The sequence below is a fragment of the Podarcis raffonei genome, chromosome 8 (genome assembly GCF_027172205.1).
Source record: "Podarcis raffonei isolate rPodRaf1 chromosome 8, rPodRaf1.pri, whole genome shotgun sequence".
NCBI classification, from domain to species: Eukaryota; Metazoa; Chordata; class Lepidosauria; order Squamata; family Lacertidae; genus Podarcis; species Podarcis raffonei.
The window spans coordinates 1,448,200-1,460,446 of NC_070609.1; the positions used below are offsets into that span (position 1 = coordinate 1,448,200).

Below are 12,247 nucleotides of genomic sequence, written 5' to 3' on the forward strand. Positions count from 1 at the left end.
AAAGTTGTGCTTCCTCAAGCCTTCCTGGGTGGGGCAGCTGAGGCTGGCACATCTGTACACAATTAAAGCAGCTTGGCGAGAATAAAAGAATAATAGAACCTTAAGAGTTGGAGGGGACCCAGGGGTCATCTAGTCCACCCCCATGCTCTAGGGTTCAGGTCATGTGGGATAAAGCATGTGTGGTTTGCCTACCTTTCCCTCATTCCTGCCCACTCCATCCCAACCAGGATGATGGGGCTGAGTATCCAGTTTAGAGGTTTGGCTTTAAAGATAGCTTGTGCCCGCCCGCTTTTTAAAAAATGAGCTATAATGCAAGACAGCCATGTTCAGAGAGGAGGCCGGTTATGTTTAAGCAGGAAGCAGAACAAAATATTCCCCTGGCCATGAGGAAACACAGTTTTTAATATAATTATATGCTGTCGCGCCACCAGTATTAGCCCCGCGAGGCGGCATGCAACAAAACGCCACTCATTACAAGATTAACAGATTGGAAACAGCCACATATTCAGTGGAACCAAAAACTTGGGCAAGTGCAAAAAACGTTTTGGTTGGTGCCTGGAAGAGCATCACAAAGGCTGAAATGCCTGCAGAGAGCGTTCCACAGCTTGGGGGGCCACCACAGAAAAAGCCCTGCCCCTGGCGTTCACCCATCTCGCCTCAGCAACGAGGGCACCCAGAACCGAGCTTGGAGAAAAGACTTGAAAACACAGCCTTCTGGGAACCTTTATTTTGAAAACAAAAGTTTTTAGTCCTCTGAGACTGTCGCATATTTTGGTTACAGCTAATTTTGAGAAACATAGATCTCAAGGCAGGGCTGGGCGAGACGCCCAACACTTAGAAGAGGTGCAGAATTGGCACAGTCCCCTCTTGGCACGGGCAGCGAACAACTTGCTCCAAATGCATGATTTGGCTAGTTTTTCTACTCCCCCGTTTTCCTTGCGTGGGATTTGAGTGCTGCTGCTTCCCGGTTTCCTCAGCCCTGGCCTCTGGGCCTCAGTATCCGGAAGGGTAGAGGACGTGGAACCTGGGGTGGAGGTCGGCCAGCGCCACCTTCTGGAACCCTCTGGCCAGGATCCCGTGGGCGGGGTGCAGGCGGCGGACGTGGCCGTAGTACTCCTCGCTGCCGCTGCAGGTGAAGCCACACTCCTCGCACACAAAGAGCTTGGAGCGGCGCTCGCGGTAAGCATATCGCTGCTGGATGCTGTGGATTTTCTTGAGGTGCGACTCGAGGGAGCAGCGCTGGGTGAAGGCTTTGTCGCAGACGCAGCAGCGGTACGGGCGGATGCCTGCGGGGGAACAAATGTCAGGTGGACAGGCCTATATTATTATTCATTGAATTTCTATACCGTGCTATATCCGAGGGTCTCAAGGCGGTTCACGGAATAAAATCAAGATATAAAACCGCAAAATAATAAAACCTCTACAATTCAGTGTTTTGTCAATCTTCAACTCCAGATACTCATTTTTGCTTTCATGCAAAAAGTCCCTAGAAATTTCCAATCCTTAATACAGGTGAAACTCGAAAAGTTAGAATATCGTGGAAAAGTTCATGTGTTTCAGTAATTCAACTTAAAAGGTGAAACTGATATATGAGATAGACTCATGACATGCAAAGCGACATATGTCAAGCCTTTATTTGTTATAATGGTGATGATTATGGCGTACAGCTGATGAAAACCCCCAATTAACCATCTCAGAAAATTAGAATATTAAATGAAATCAGCAAAACAAGAATTGCAATTAGAGCAATATTGGACCTCTGACACGTAGAAGCATGCACATGTACTCAGTACTTGGTTTGGGCCCCTTTGGCATCAATTCCTGCCTCAATGCGGCGTGGCATGGATGCCATCAGCCTGTGGCACTGCTGAGGTGTTATGGAAGACCAGGATGCTTCAATAGCATTGAATTGCTGAAATAAATGAACTTTTCCACGATATTCTAATTTTTTGAGTTTCACCTGTAAGTGTCAGTAATGAGTTTTCTCTCATTAATCACGCTAACTTTGCCATCTCCGGGGAAATTATTTTTATATATTGAATTTATATACCGTCCTATACCCGGGGGTCTCAGGGTGGTTCACAGAATAAAATCAAGATATAAAACCACAAAATACATCATAAAAATAAAAACAACCTGATAGCGGAGGTCCCCCATTTTTTTAAAAAAGGGCATAGGATGTCCATCAGGTCAACCAAAGGCCTGGTTAAAAAGGAATGTTTTTGCCTGGCACCTAAGGGTGTATAATGAAACTTCCCTGGGGGGAGCATTCCACAGACCGGGAGCCACTGCAGAGAAGGCCCCATTCTCTGTTGCCACTCTCCGGACCTCTCAAGGAGGAGGCACACGAAGGAGGGCCTCAGGAGATGATCAGAAGATAGGGTTTTGGTGATTCAAAATGACCTTAACAGATGGGAGGGCTGGGCCCAAATTACCACAACGACTTTCAAGAGGGACAAATGTAAGGGTCTGCACTTTGGCAGGAAGAACCAGATGCACAAATATAAAATGGGGGATTCACATGAAAAGGATCTAGGGGCTCCAGCTTAACGTGAGTCCACAGTGTGATGCAGCAGCAAAAAAAGCTAATGCTATTCTATTCCCTAGCTAAAGCTATGCTATTCCCACCCTTCCCGGTTCAAAAACCAAGCTCAGGGCGGCTAACAACAAATTTAAAACACTTAATTATAAAAGCAGCATAAAATACAGTATAAAAACATGAATAACAATAAAATTCAAAAATCAATTAGATAATCCTCAGGGCTAGCAGGCTGAATTGGTCCTGCTTGGGCCAGCAAGGAGGCCAGGGAAGAATTAGCTGTGGGGTCTCAGAGCGGGTGATCTTCATAAAAGAGAAGGGAAATAAAAGATCAGGCTGAATTCAAATTAAAGGCCAGGCGGAATAGCTCTGTCTTACAGGCCCGATGGAAGGAGGTTAAATCCTGCAGGACCCTAGTCTCAAGGGACAGGACCATCACTGAGAAGGACCTGGCCCTGGTGGAGGATAGTCTGACTTCCTTAGGGCTTGGGACCTCCAAACTATGATTATTAGTGTCCAGATCAACTAATAAGGCCACTCTATTCTGCCCTGGTCAGACCACGCCTGGAACACTGTGTCCACTTCTGGGCGCCACAATTTAAGAAGGATGTTGACAAGCTGGAAGGTGCGCAGTGGAGGGCAACCAGAGGTCTGGAAACCAAGCCTTATGAGGAGCACTTGAAGGAGCTGGGTATGTTTAGCCTGGAAAAGAGGCTGAGAGGAGATATGATGGCCATCTTCAAATATCTCAAGGGCTGTCACATGGATGAGGGAACAAGCTTGTTTTCTCCTGCTCTAGAGAGTAGGACTTGAACTCCTGGCTTCAAGTTACAGGAATGAAGATTTTGGGCTCTCACTAGGAGCAAACCACGTGGATCGCAGGTGGATCTCGGCCTTTTCCTGGAGGAGACTGCGGCCAAGATGGCGGAAGTGGAGCAGAAGAAGAAGCGTACTTTCCGGAAGTTCACCTGTTGGGGTGTTGACCTGGACCAGCTCCTCGACATATCCTCTGAGCAGCTGATGCAGCTGTACAGCGCCCGCCGGCAGTAGCGGCGGCTCAACTGTAGCCTGCGCCGCAAGCAGCGCTCCCTCCTGAAGCAGCTGCGCAAGGCCAAGAAAGAGGCCCTGCCCATGGAGAAGCCAGAAGTGGTCAAGATCCACCTGCGAGACACGATTATCCTTCCAGAAATGGTAGGCAGTGTTAGATTTCTGTTATGCCACTGTGCAGTTTTTGGAATCACAAGACTCTGTTGACATTCCAGACTGTTGGAGGTCTCATGGGAGACGGATGTTGATGTTACTGGTTTCCTGTTTCTTTGTTCCAGGTTGTTCCCTGACTCTCACAGAGAGCAGACGCATATTCTTTTCTGTCCTGCGTAGTTAGTAATAAGCGTAGCGATGTAGCACATATTTCGGCTCCTTCTGGATCCTCTGCGTAATGGGGGAACGTGCCTGAAGCCTCATCAAAGGCTTAGCTCGTTAATCACTGTCGGAGGAGACCCTGATGGATCCCAAAGACACGTCCGAGGAGGAGAGCCGTTTCAGCTCAGTCGTACAGACACTCCGACAGGCAGCATGGTTGGCGTGTACAATGGGAAGACCTTCAACCAGGTGGAAATCAAGCCTGAAATGATTGGTCACTATTTGGGAGAGTTCTCCATCACTTTCAAGCCTGTTCAGCACGGCTGACCTGGAATCGGGGCCACCCACTCCTCTCGGTTCATTCCTCTGAAGTAAGGGGATTTGGGAAGAGTTGTGTGTCTCGTGTAAATAAAAGGGTTTCCCAACAAGAACAAAAAAGGAATGAAGATTTTGACTAAACACCAGGAAGAACTTTTGGACAGCAAGAGCTGTTTGACAGCGGGACTGCCTCGCTCAGGAAGCTGTGAACTCTCCTTCCTTGGACGTTTTGAAGCAGAGGTTGGGTGACCATCTCTCTGGGATGCTTTCGCTGAGATTCCTGTATTGCAAGAGGGGGTTGGACTAGATGACCTTTGGAGGTCCCTACAGTTCTGTGATTCTGCAATTCTGTGATACAATACATTGCGGGGAGCAAAGCTTGGATTGTAGAGGAACCAAGCAATTGCTAACTGTGAAATATACCTTATGGTACTGCCTTCTACGGAAGACCCCTATTCGGATTGGGAAAACATCAGTTCGTTAAAAGACTTGAAGGGTTGCTGTGTCTTAATTTTAATTAAACAAAGAAAAGCTGGAAGGCAGGCCAGAATCTTGGAAGATAAGATGGTGGAATGAAAAAAGGGGCCTCTGAGGGGGACTGCGCTGAAAATAATTGACGGACAACAACAGGAAGAATAAAATTTCTCTTGCAGGTCAGTATCCATATAGATTTGCTAAATATGATTGAAAGTCTCACACCAGTGGCTGTTGAGATAAGACAAAGGATTAAGATCGGAACTGTGATATTGGGAATAAACAAGAGAGAAAAAGCAGGAACAAGAAATATATATTTTTTCTCCTGACCACCCAGAACATGGAAAGTTTTTTTAAAATATATAATTTGCAATGTATAATTGGCTTTATTATTGGTATTGTGGCAAGCTTTGATATTCTATCCACTGGAGTGTTATTAATGAAAAAATTAAGAAAAATTATTTACAAAAAAACACAATACATTGGTCAATATGGATGTTACGTTTGTAAATTCCCCACCAAGGTGAGCGACAAGAGCCAAGGGCCTTGCGGGGTGAGGTCCCCACCTGTGTGCGTCCTCAGGTGCCTCTTGAGGTCGAAGGTGTCGTTGAAGCCCTTGCCGCAATACCTGCAGACGTGCTTCTTGACCGAGCTGTGGCACTTGAGGTGGCGGTTCAGCATGCGCTGCAGAGGGAAGTGCTTGCTGCACACGCAGCACTGGAACTGCGGCGCTGCAGGACTCCTGCCCTGGACGGAGCAGAAAGGAAGGAAGCGGGACAGGTTGGGAGTTTGCAAACCAGATGAACGTGGAGGACCTGCAACGTTATGCAGCCAGAGGCTTGGAACTACTCAGCCAGCATGGTCATTCCATTTACTTTTCTTTTCATACAATTGCAGAGGTGCGCAGCCTGGGAGTCATTTTGGACTCACAGCTGTCCATGGAGGCGCAGGTCAATTCTGTATCCAGGGCAGCTGTCTCCCAGCTCCACCTGGTACGCAGGTTGAGACCCTCCCTGCCCGCAGAATGTCTCTCCAGAGTGGTGCATGCTCTGGTTATCTCCCACTTGGACTACTGCAATACACTCTACGTGGGGCTACCTTTGAAGGTGACCCAGAAACTGCAATTAATCCAGAATGCGGCAGCTAGACTGGGGACTGGGAGCGACTGCTGAGACCACATAACACCGGTCTTGAAAGACCTACATTGGCTCCCAGTACGTTTCCGAGCACAATTCAAAGTGTTGGTGCTGACCTTGAAAGCCCTAAATGGCCTCAAAGGCCCAGAATACCTGAAGGAGCGTCTCCACCCCCATCGTTCAGCCCAGACACAGGTCCAGCTCCGAGGGCCTTCTGGCGGTTCCCTCCCTGTGAGAAGTGAGGTTACAGGGAACCAGGCAGAGGGCCTTCTCGGAGGTGGCGCCTGCCCTGTGGAACACCCTCCCACCAGATGCCAAGGAAATAAACAACTATCTGACTTTTAGAAGACATCTGAAGGCAGCCCTGTTTAGGGAAGTTTTTAATGATTGATGTTTTAATGTAATTTTGATCCTTTGTTGGAAGCCGCCCAGAGTGGCTGGGGTAACCCAGCCTGATGGGCGGGGTAGAAATAATAAATTAGAAATAATAAATTATAATAATAAATTATTATATATTATTATAGTTGAAAGGGACCCAAGGGTCATCTAGTCCAACCCCCTGCCATGCAGGAACCTTTTGCCCAACGTGGGGCTCAAACCCACAGCCCTGAGATTAAGAGTCTCGTGCTCTACCGACTGAGCTCTAATATTTATTGCATATAATTTATATACCGCTTGATTGCAGGAAACAAACCTCAAAGCCGTTTACGAAAATGGCAATAGAATTATCGTTACATGATTGAAAATGTTCGTAAAACTACAAGAGAATAGATTAAAACACATCAAAACTCACAAAAGCTTTCGAAACTATCTAGGTAGACTTGTCTAAATAAGAATGTCTTCAGCAGGTGCTGATAAGAATACAGTTAAGGCTGATATCCATTGGCAGGGAGTTCCAAAGTGTCAGTTCTGCCACACTAAGCGACTGAGTTCTTACGGACACAAAGTGGGTGTTACCTGGCACCTTTTTTCGCGACAGCATTTATCTTGGATAAAAAAGCACATCAACTGCTTTTGGAAAACCAAATGATTTTTATGTTACCTTCTGAGGATTTCAGGTAGTGCTAAATAACAATAATATATCATTACACTGAAACAGAAGAAGTGTGCATGCACACGAAAGCTTATACCAGAACAAACTTAGTTGGTCTATAAGGTGCTATAAGGGACGCGGGTGACGCTGTGGGTTAAACCACAGAGCCTAGGGCTTGCCGATCAGAAGGTCAGCGGTTCGAATCCCAGCGACGGGGTGAGCTCCCGTTGCTCGGTCCCTGCTCCTGCCAACCTAGCAGTTCGAAAGCACGTCAAAGTGCAAGTAGATAAATAGGTACCGCTCCGGCGGGAAGGTAAACGGCGTTTTCATGCGCTGCTCTGGTTCGCCAGAAGCGGCTTAGTCACGCTGGCCACATGACCTGGAAGCTGTACGCCGGCTCCCTCGGCCAATAAAGCGAGATGAGCGCCGCAACCCCAGAGTCGGCCACGACTGGACCTAATGGTCAGGGATACCTTTACCTTTTTAAGGTGCTACTGAACAATTTTTTATTTATTTTCATTTTGACTGCATCAGACCAACACAGCTACCTACCTGAATAATGCATAACTGCAAGCACCTCTCAATCACTTTTTATGGGTTCTGTGCACTTTTGCACATATTTTACGTACCCAGCCAAACGAAATCATATTATTTCAAGCCAAACATGTTTCGAATCCCTGGGTCACGCTTCAACTTTTTAGCGCTCCACATTTTCGGAATTGGAAAGCTGGAACAATTCAAGACGCCCTGATCTGGCCGGCCACTGTGAAAAGAGCTGGCCTGATCCACTGATCTCCCAGGGTTCTTACCTTGCTGTTCCCGGGACCCAGTTGAGGAGGACATGGGCTTTGAGTGACGCCTTGGAGGAAGTTTCCTGCATGGGTTCTTTCCCACACGCTCACGGAGCCGCCAGCAAGGAGCCTGGGGTCTGCCAGGGTTTGAGCCACGCTGCCTTCTGGAAGAACCAGTGCCGAATTTACGTATAAGCTAAACAAGCTCTAGCTTAGGGCCCCACTCTCTTGGGGGCCCCCAAAAAATTTAAAGGGGGAAAAACCTGGATGTACCTTTCCAAAATATAAGGTAAAAAACAAATAACATAAAACCTACCTACAACAACAACAACAACAGTGTTTTGTGTTGTGTAGGCTCCTATGATGTATTTTTCGCTCTATAAGACGCACCAGACCATAAGATGCAACCTAGTTTTAGAGGAGGAGAACAAGAAAAAAAATTTCTCTCCCTCTCTGCGCAGCGTCTCTCCAGCAAAGCGGGAGGAGAAATGGAAGGGGCTCCGTTTTTCCTCCCGTTGCCCTGAAGAGGCTTCAGGGATAGCTGCACAACCTGCATTCGCTTCATAAGACGCACACACATTTCCCCTTACTGTTTAGGAGGGGAAAAGTGTATCTTATAGAGCGAAAAATACGGTAAGTCATGGGCCCCGCCTGCTAGCCTGCTCCTTAAAATATCACTGCTTTGCTCCTTTCTATATATAGGGTGCCTACATTCTGCTATTTATTATTAGTAGTAGTTTGCATCATATTTTGCACCTCTTATTATTTCATGTTCTAGTATGTTTCTAGAGACTAGATGATGAGTCTTCGTAAACTGTGTTTCTCAATGAACTTTTGTTATTGCCAAATGCCAATGTGTTTGCATTATAGTGGTTCCTTGGGTTAAGAACTTAATTCGTTCTGGAGGTCTGTTCTTAACCTGAAACTGTTCTTAACCTGAAGCACCACTTTAGCTAATGGGGCCTCCTGCTATTGCCGTGCTGCCAGAGCACGATTTCTGTTCTCATCCTGAAGCAAAGTTCTTAACCCGAGGTACTATTTCTGGGTTAGCGGAGTCTCTAACCTGAAGCGTATGTAACCTGAGGTACCACTATATTCAGTTTGTTATGAATAAAAAATCATTTTAAGTTACAGTTTAATAATTATTTCAATATTAATATACTACTTCTTAATTGTATTTCACTATTAATATACTTCTTCTTAATTGTATTTCAGTTCAACAATTACTTTGATAAAAAACATATTTTGTGATGTGCAAATGGCTTTAGATACCTATTAGGGCCAGAAATTGTCATATAGCATATATTCAACACAAAAAACAGCGACCGTTTGTTGTTGAGAAAGGACAGCTGGACATATAAAAGGCCCCATTACCTTCAGGAGCTGAGGGCCGCATCAAACCTAACATGGCCCTGGGAAGAACCAAAACAAACCACACTTCTCCAAGCATGCTGTTGCAGCCCATGCTTCCAGAGAGCCAGGCGTGTTAACGGAAGAGGGCAAGAGACTTGTGGACCCCCAGGGCAAGGGCAGCCAGATGTTTGGGCTGCAACCGGCCCTTGCATTCCCACCCACCCCAGTTGCAAGAAATCTGCAGCTCTGGGATTCAGGACAGGGGCAGGAGTGTTTTCAGGAGGGGAAAAGCTTTGGTAAACAGGATGGGGCATTGAGAGGTCCGGAGTGTGGCAACACAAGAGCGGGGCCTTCTCTGCAGTGGCTCCCTTGTCTATGGAATGTTCTCCCCAGGGAAGTTCGCGTGGCAACTTCATTAGAAACCTTTAGGCACCAGGGAAAAACATTCCTTTTTAACCAGGCCTTTGGCTGATCTGATTTACATCCTATGCCCTGTTAAAATGTGTGTTTTTTGGGGGGGGGCTATCGGGTTGTTGTTTTTATTTTGATTATGTATTTTGTGGTTCTATATCTAGATTTTATTCTGTGAACCGCCCTGAGACCCCCGGGTATAGGGCAGTATATATGTTCAATAAATAATAATAATAAAATTAAATAATAATAATTTCCCCAGAGATGGCAAAGTCAATGTGTTTAATGAGAGAAAACTCATTACTGACACTTATTAAGGATTGGAAATTTCTAAGGGACTTTTTGCATGAAAGAGAAAAGGAACTTGCAATATCTGCAGTTGAAAATTGACAAAATACCGGATTATAGAGGGCTGAATGGTTGGATCTTAATGAGTGAATACCTTATTTGACTGCAGAACAAGAGTCCTTTTATCTTTTGTTATCTTTCTTTAATCTTTTCTTCCCTCTTTCTCTTCGTCAGCTTTCTCCCTCCTTAGGTCTTTTTCTTTTCTTTTCTACTTTCATGTTGAAGGCAATGCAAAAATTTTTTATCACACCTACCTGGGATGTACAAGTCTCCGCGAAGTTGGTCAGAGAGCTCTCCCCAATCCCGGGAGGCCAGTCGCGTCGAGACTCGCCGCTTGACCAGGAAAGATTTAGGCATGGCTGGCACAACCGTGGGCTTGCGATTCCCCGGCGGTACTTTGGCACTTTGACAGCAGTCACGAAATTAAGAGACGCCTGCTTCTTGGGAGAAAAGCAATGACAAACCTAGACAGCATCTTAAAAAGCAGAGACATCACCTTGCCAACAAAGGTCCGTATAGTCAAGCTATGGTTTTCCCAGTAGTGATGTATGGACGTAAGAGCTGATGGTCGGAGAATGGATGCTTTTGAATTCTGGTGCTGGAGGAGACTCTTGAGAGTCCCATGGACTGCAAGAAGATCAAACCTCTCCATTCTGAAGGAAATCAGCCCTGAGTGCTCACTGGAAGGACAGATCCTGAAGCTGAGGCTCCAAGACTTTGGCCACCTCAGGAGAAGAGAAGACTCCCTGGAAAAGACCCTGATGTTGGGAAAGATGGAGGGCCCAAGGAGAAGGGGACGACAGAGGACGAGATGGTGGGACAGTGTTCTCGAAGCGACCAGCATGAGTTTGACCAAACTGCGGGAGGTAGTGGAGGACAGGAGGGCCTGGCGTGCTCTGGTCCAGGGGGTCACCAAGAGGCGGACACGACTAAACGACTAAACAACCACAAGACGATTCTCTCCTGCTTTGCTTCCTTTCCAGATCAGAGGCTACAACCCCAGTTTCTCATCCAAACACCCAGCTACCTTCCAGCAAAAGCAGGATCAGGCACCCAGAATTCAAACCACTCACCTTCTCATCTGCTGCCAAGCCGAATCCAAAATCTCCGCCGAAGTCCAGCAAAGGTTGTGATTCTGGAGACGAGTGTGAAAGAGCCTGGGCTGTTTACAAGAGCGACACTGGATATCTCGCGATTTGAATTAGTGTTGCGGGGCAGGTGTGTGTGTGTGTGCGTGTTCTGAATGCGAACCGAATTCCAGCTCCTTTGCATACTTTGTGCTCCTAACTGCAAAGGCAACAAGAGATCTCCATCCTCTCTATGCAAATTCTGCACTTCGCTATAGAGGGAAGAGTCGAGGACAGTTAGCCGGCTTGTCTCTTTGAACAGGACAGCTGCAGGAAACGGGCGATTCACCCGATACTCGACGGCAGCAATGCTCACTCACGTGCGTCAAACTGGACGTTGAAAAAAGGCCAACCTGTTCACCACCAAAACACCATCAGTTGGCCTGGAATTTAATGACCAGGGAAAATTGGGCAGGTTTTTAAAAAAGTAACCTTTGCACACTAACGCAACACATCACTCTTAGATCTTTGCCCGTCACCGGTGTGTTCTGAGGAGTGCACCATTATTATCATTATTATTAATTGATTTTTTATACCACCCTATACCTGGGGGTCTCAGGGCGGTTCACAGAATAAATCTATACCCATAATGCTGGAGGTCTACTGCTGTCAAGGCACACAGCATTTGACTAGATGGATCCATGACCTGACCCAGTGTAAGACTGTTCTTTAACCAACGCTTGCAACTGGATGAGCACCACTAGCAGAAGATACTAATACTACTCCGAGCAAGCTAAAAGCACTTCTAGCATCTTGTAACACTGCAGTCAGGACAGATATACAGTGGTACCTCGGATAAGAACTTAATTCGTTCTGGAGGCCCGTTCTTAACCTGAAACTGTTCTTAACCTGAGGTACCACTTTAGCTAATGTCGCTGCGCCGCCACCATGCGATTTCTGTTCTCATCCTGGAGCAAAGTTCTTAACCCAAAGTACTATTTCTGGGTTAGCGGAGTCTGTAACCTGAAGTACCACTGTAATGGGATCAGAGTGCCAGAGCCGTGGGTAATCATGTATCTGTAATGCTACACCATGAAAGCAATTTATTTTTGCAAAAATAGACAACTTATTAGGGAAACAAGGTGCTGTAAGAATAAATAACTGTGTGATAAACTAGAGTTTAGGACATACACACAACAGTTGGAACAGTTCAACACTGAAGCCCAAGAGAGAATGGTGGGTTCTGCCATACAGGATGTTCAAGCTCTGATTTCCTGCAATGAACCAGGTTGGCAAAGGCTGGGGACGAGAAATGCCTCCCGTTAGGGATTGCAGGAAAAGACCTGCCAAGGCAATTCAGAAATATATTGATGTATGCGACAACGGCGGCAAGAGTCCTAATAGCACAAGGATGG

The 12,247-nt window shown here is 46.4% G+C and overlaps 2 protein-coding genes and 1 pseudogene across 2 annotated transcripts in view; 2 read left to right on the forward strand and 1 right to left on the reverse strand.

Moving 5' to 3' along the window:
• Positions 1 to 12,247, forward strand: part of ALKBH6 (alkB homolog 6) — a 158,667-nt gene that overhangs the window by 39,493 nt on the left and 106,927 nt on the right. The gene's annotated exons all lie outside the window — the stretch shown is intronic.
• Positions 69 to 10,122, reverse strand: OVOL3 (ovo like zinc finger 3). The gene is made up of 4 exons (XM_053398845.1): positions 10,020 to 10,122; positions 7,672 to 7,817; positions 5,260 to 5,440; positions 69 to 1,286 (listed from the first exon to the last, which is right to left on the reverse strand). Exons 1-4 carry the CDS (start codon positions 10,120 to 10,122, stop codon positions 994 to 996), a joined length of 723 nt encoding a protein of 240 aa, XP_053254820.1. The 3' UTR covers positions 69 to 993.
• Positions 3,430 to 3,769, forward strand: LOC128420188 (40S ribosomal protein S15-like; annotated as a pseudogene).

Excerpts from the sequence above, each read along its gene's own strand:
- OVOL3 (XM_053398845.1), bottom strand. The coding sequence starts at position 10,122 with ATGCCTAAATCTTTCCTGGTCAAGCGGCGAGTCTCGACGCGACTGGCC. Across the intron at positions 7,818-10,019 it reads CGGAGACTTGTACATCCCAG|AAGGCAGCGTGGCTCAAACC; the intron begins GTAGGTGTGATA and ends TGGTTCTTCCAG. Across the intron at positions 1,287-5,259 it reads GCACCTGAGGACGCACACAG|GCATCCGCCCGTACCGCTGC; the intron begins GTGGGGACCTCA and ends GTTCCCCCGCAG.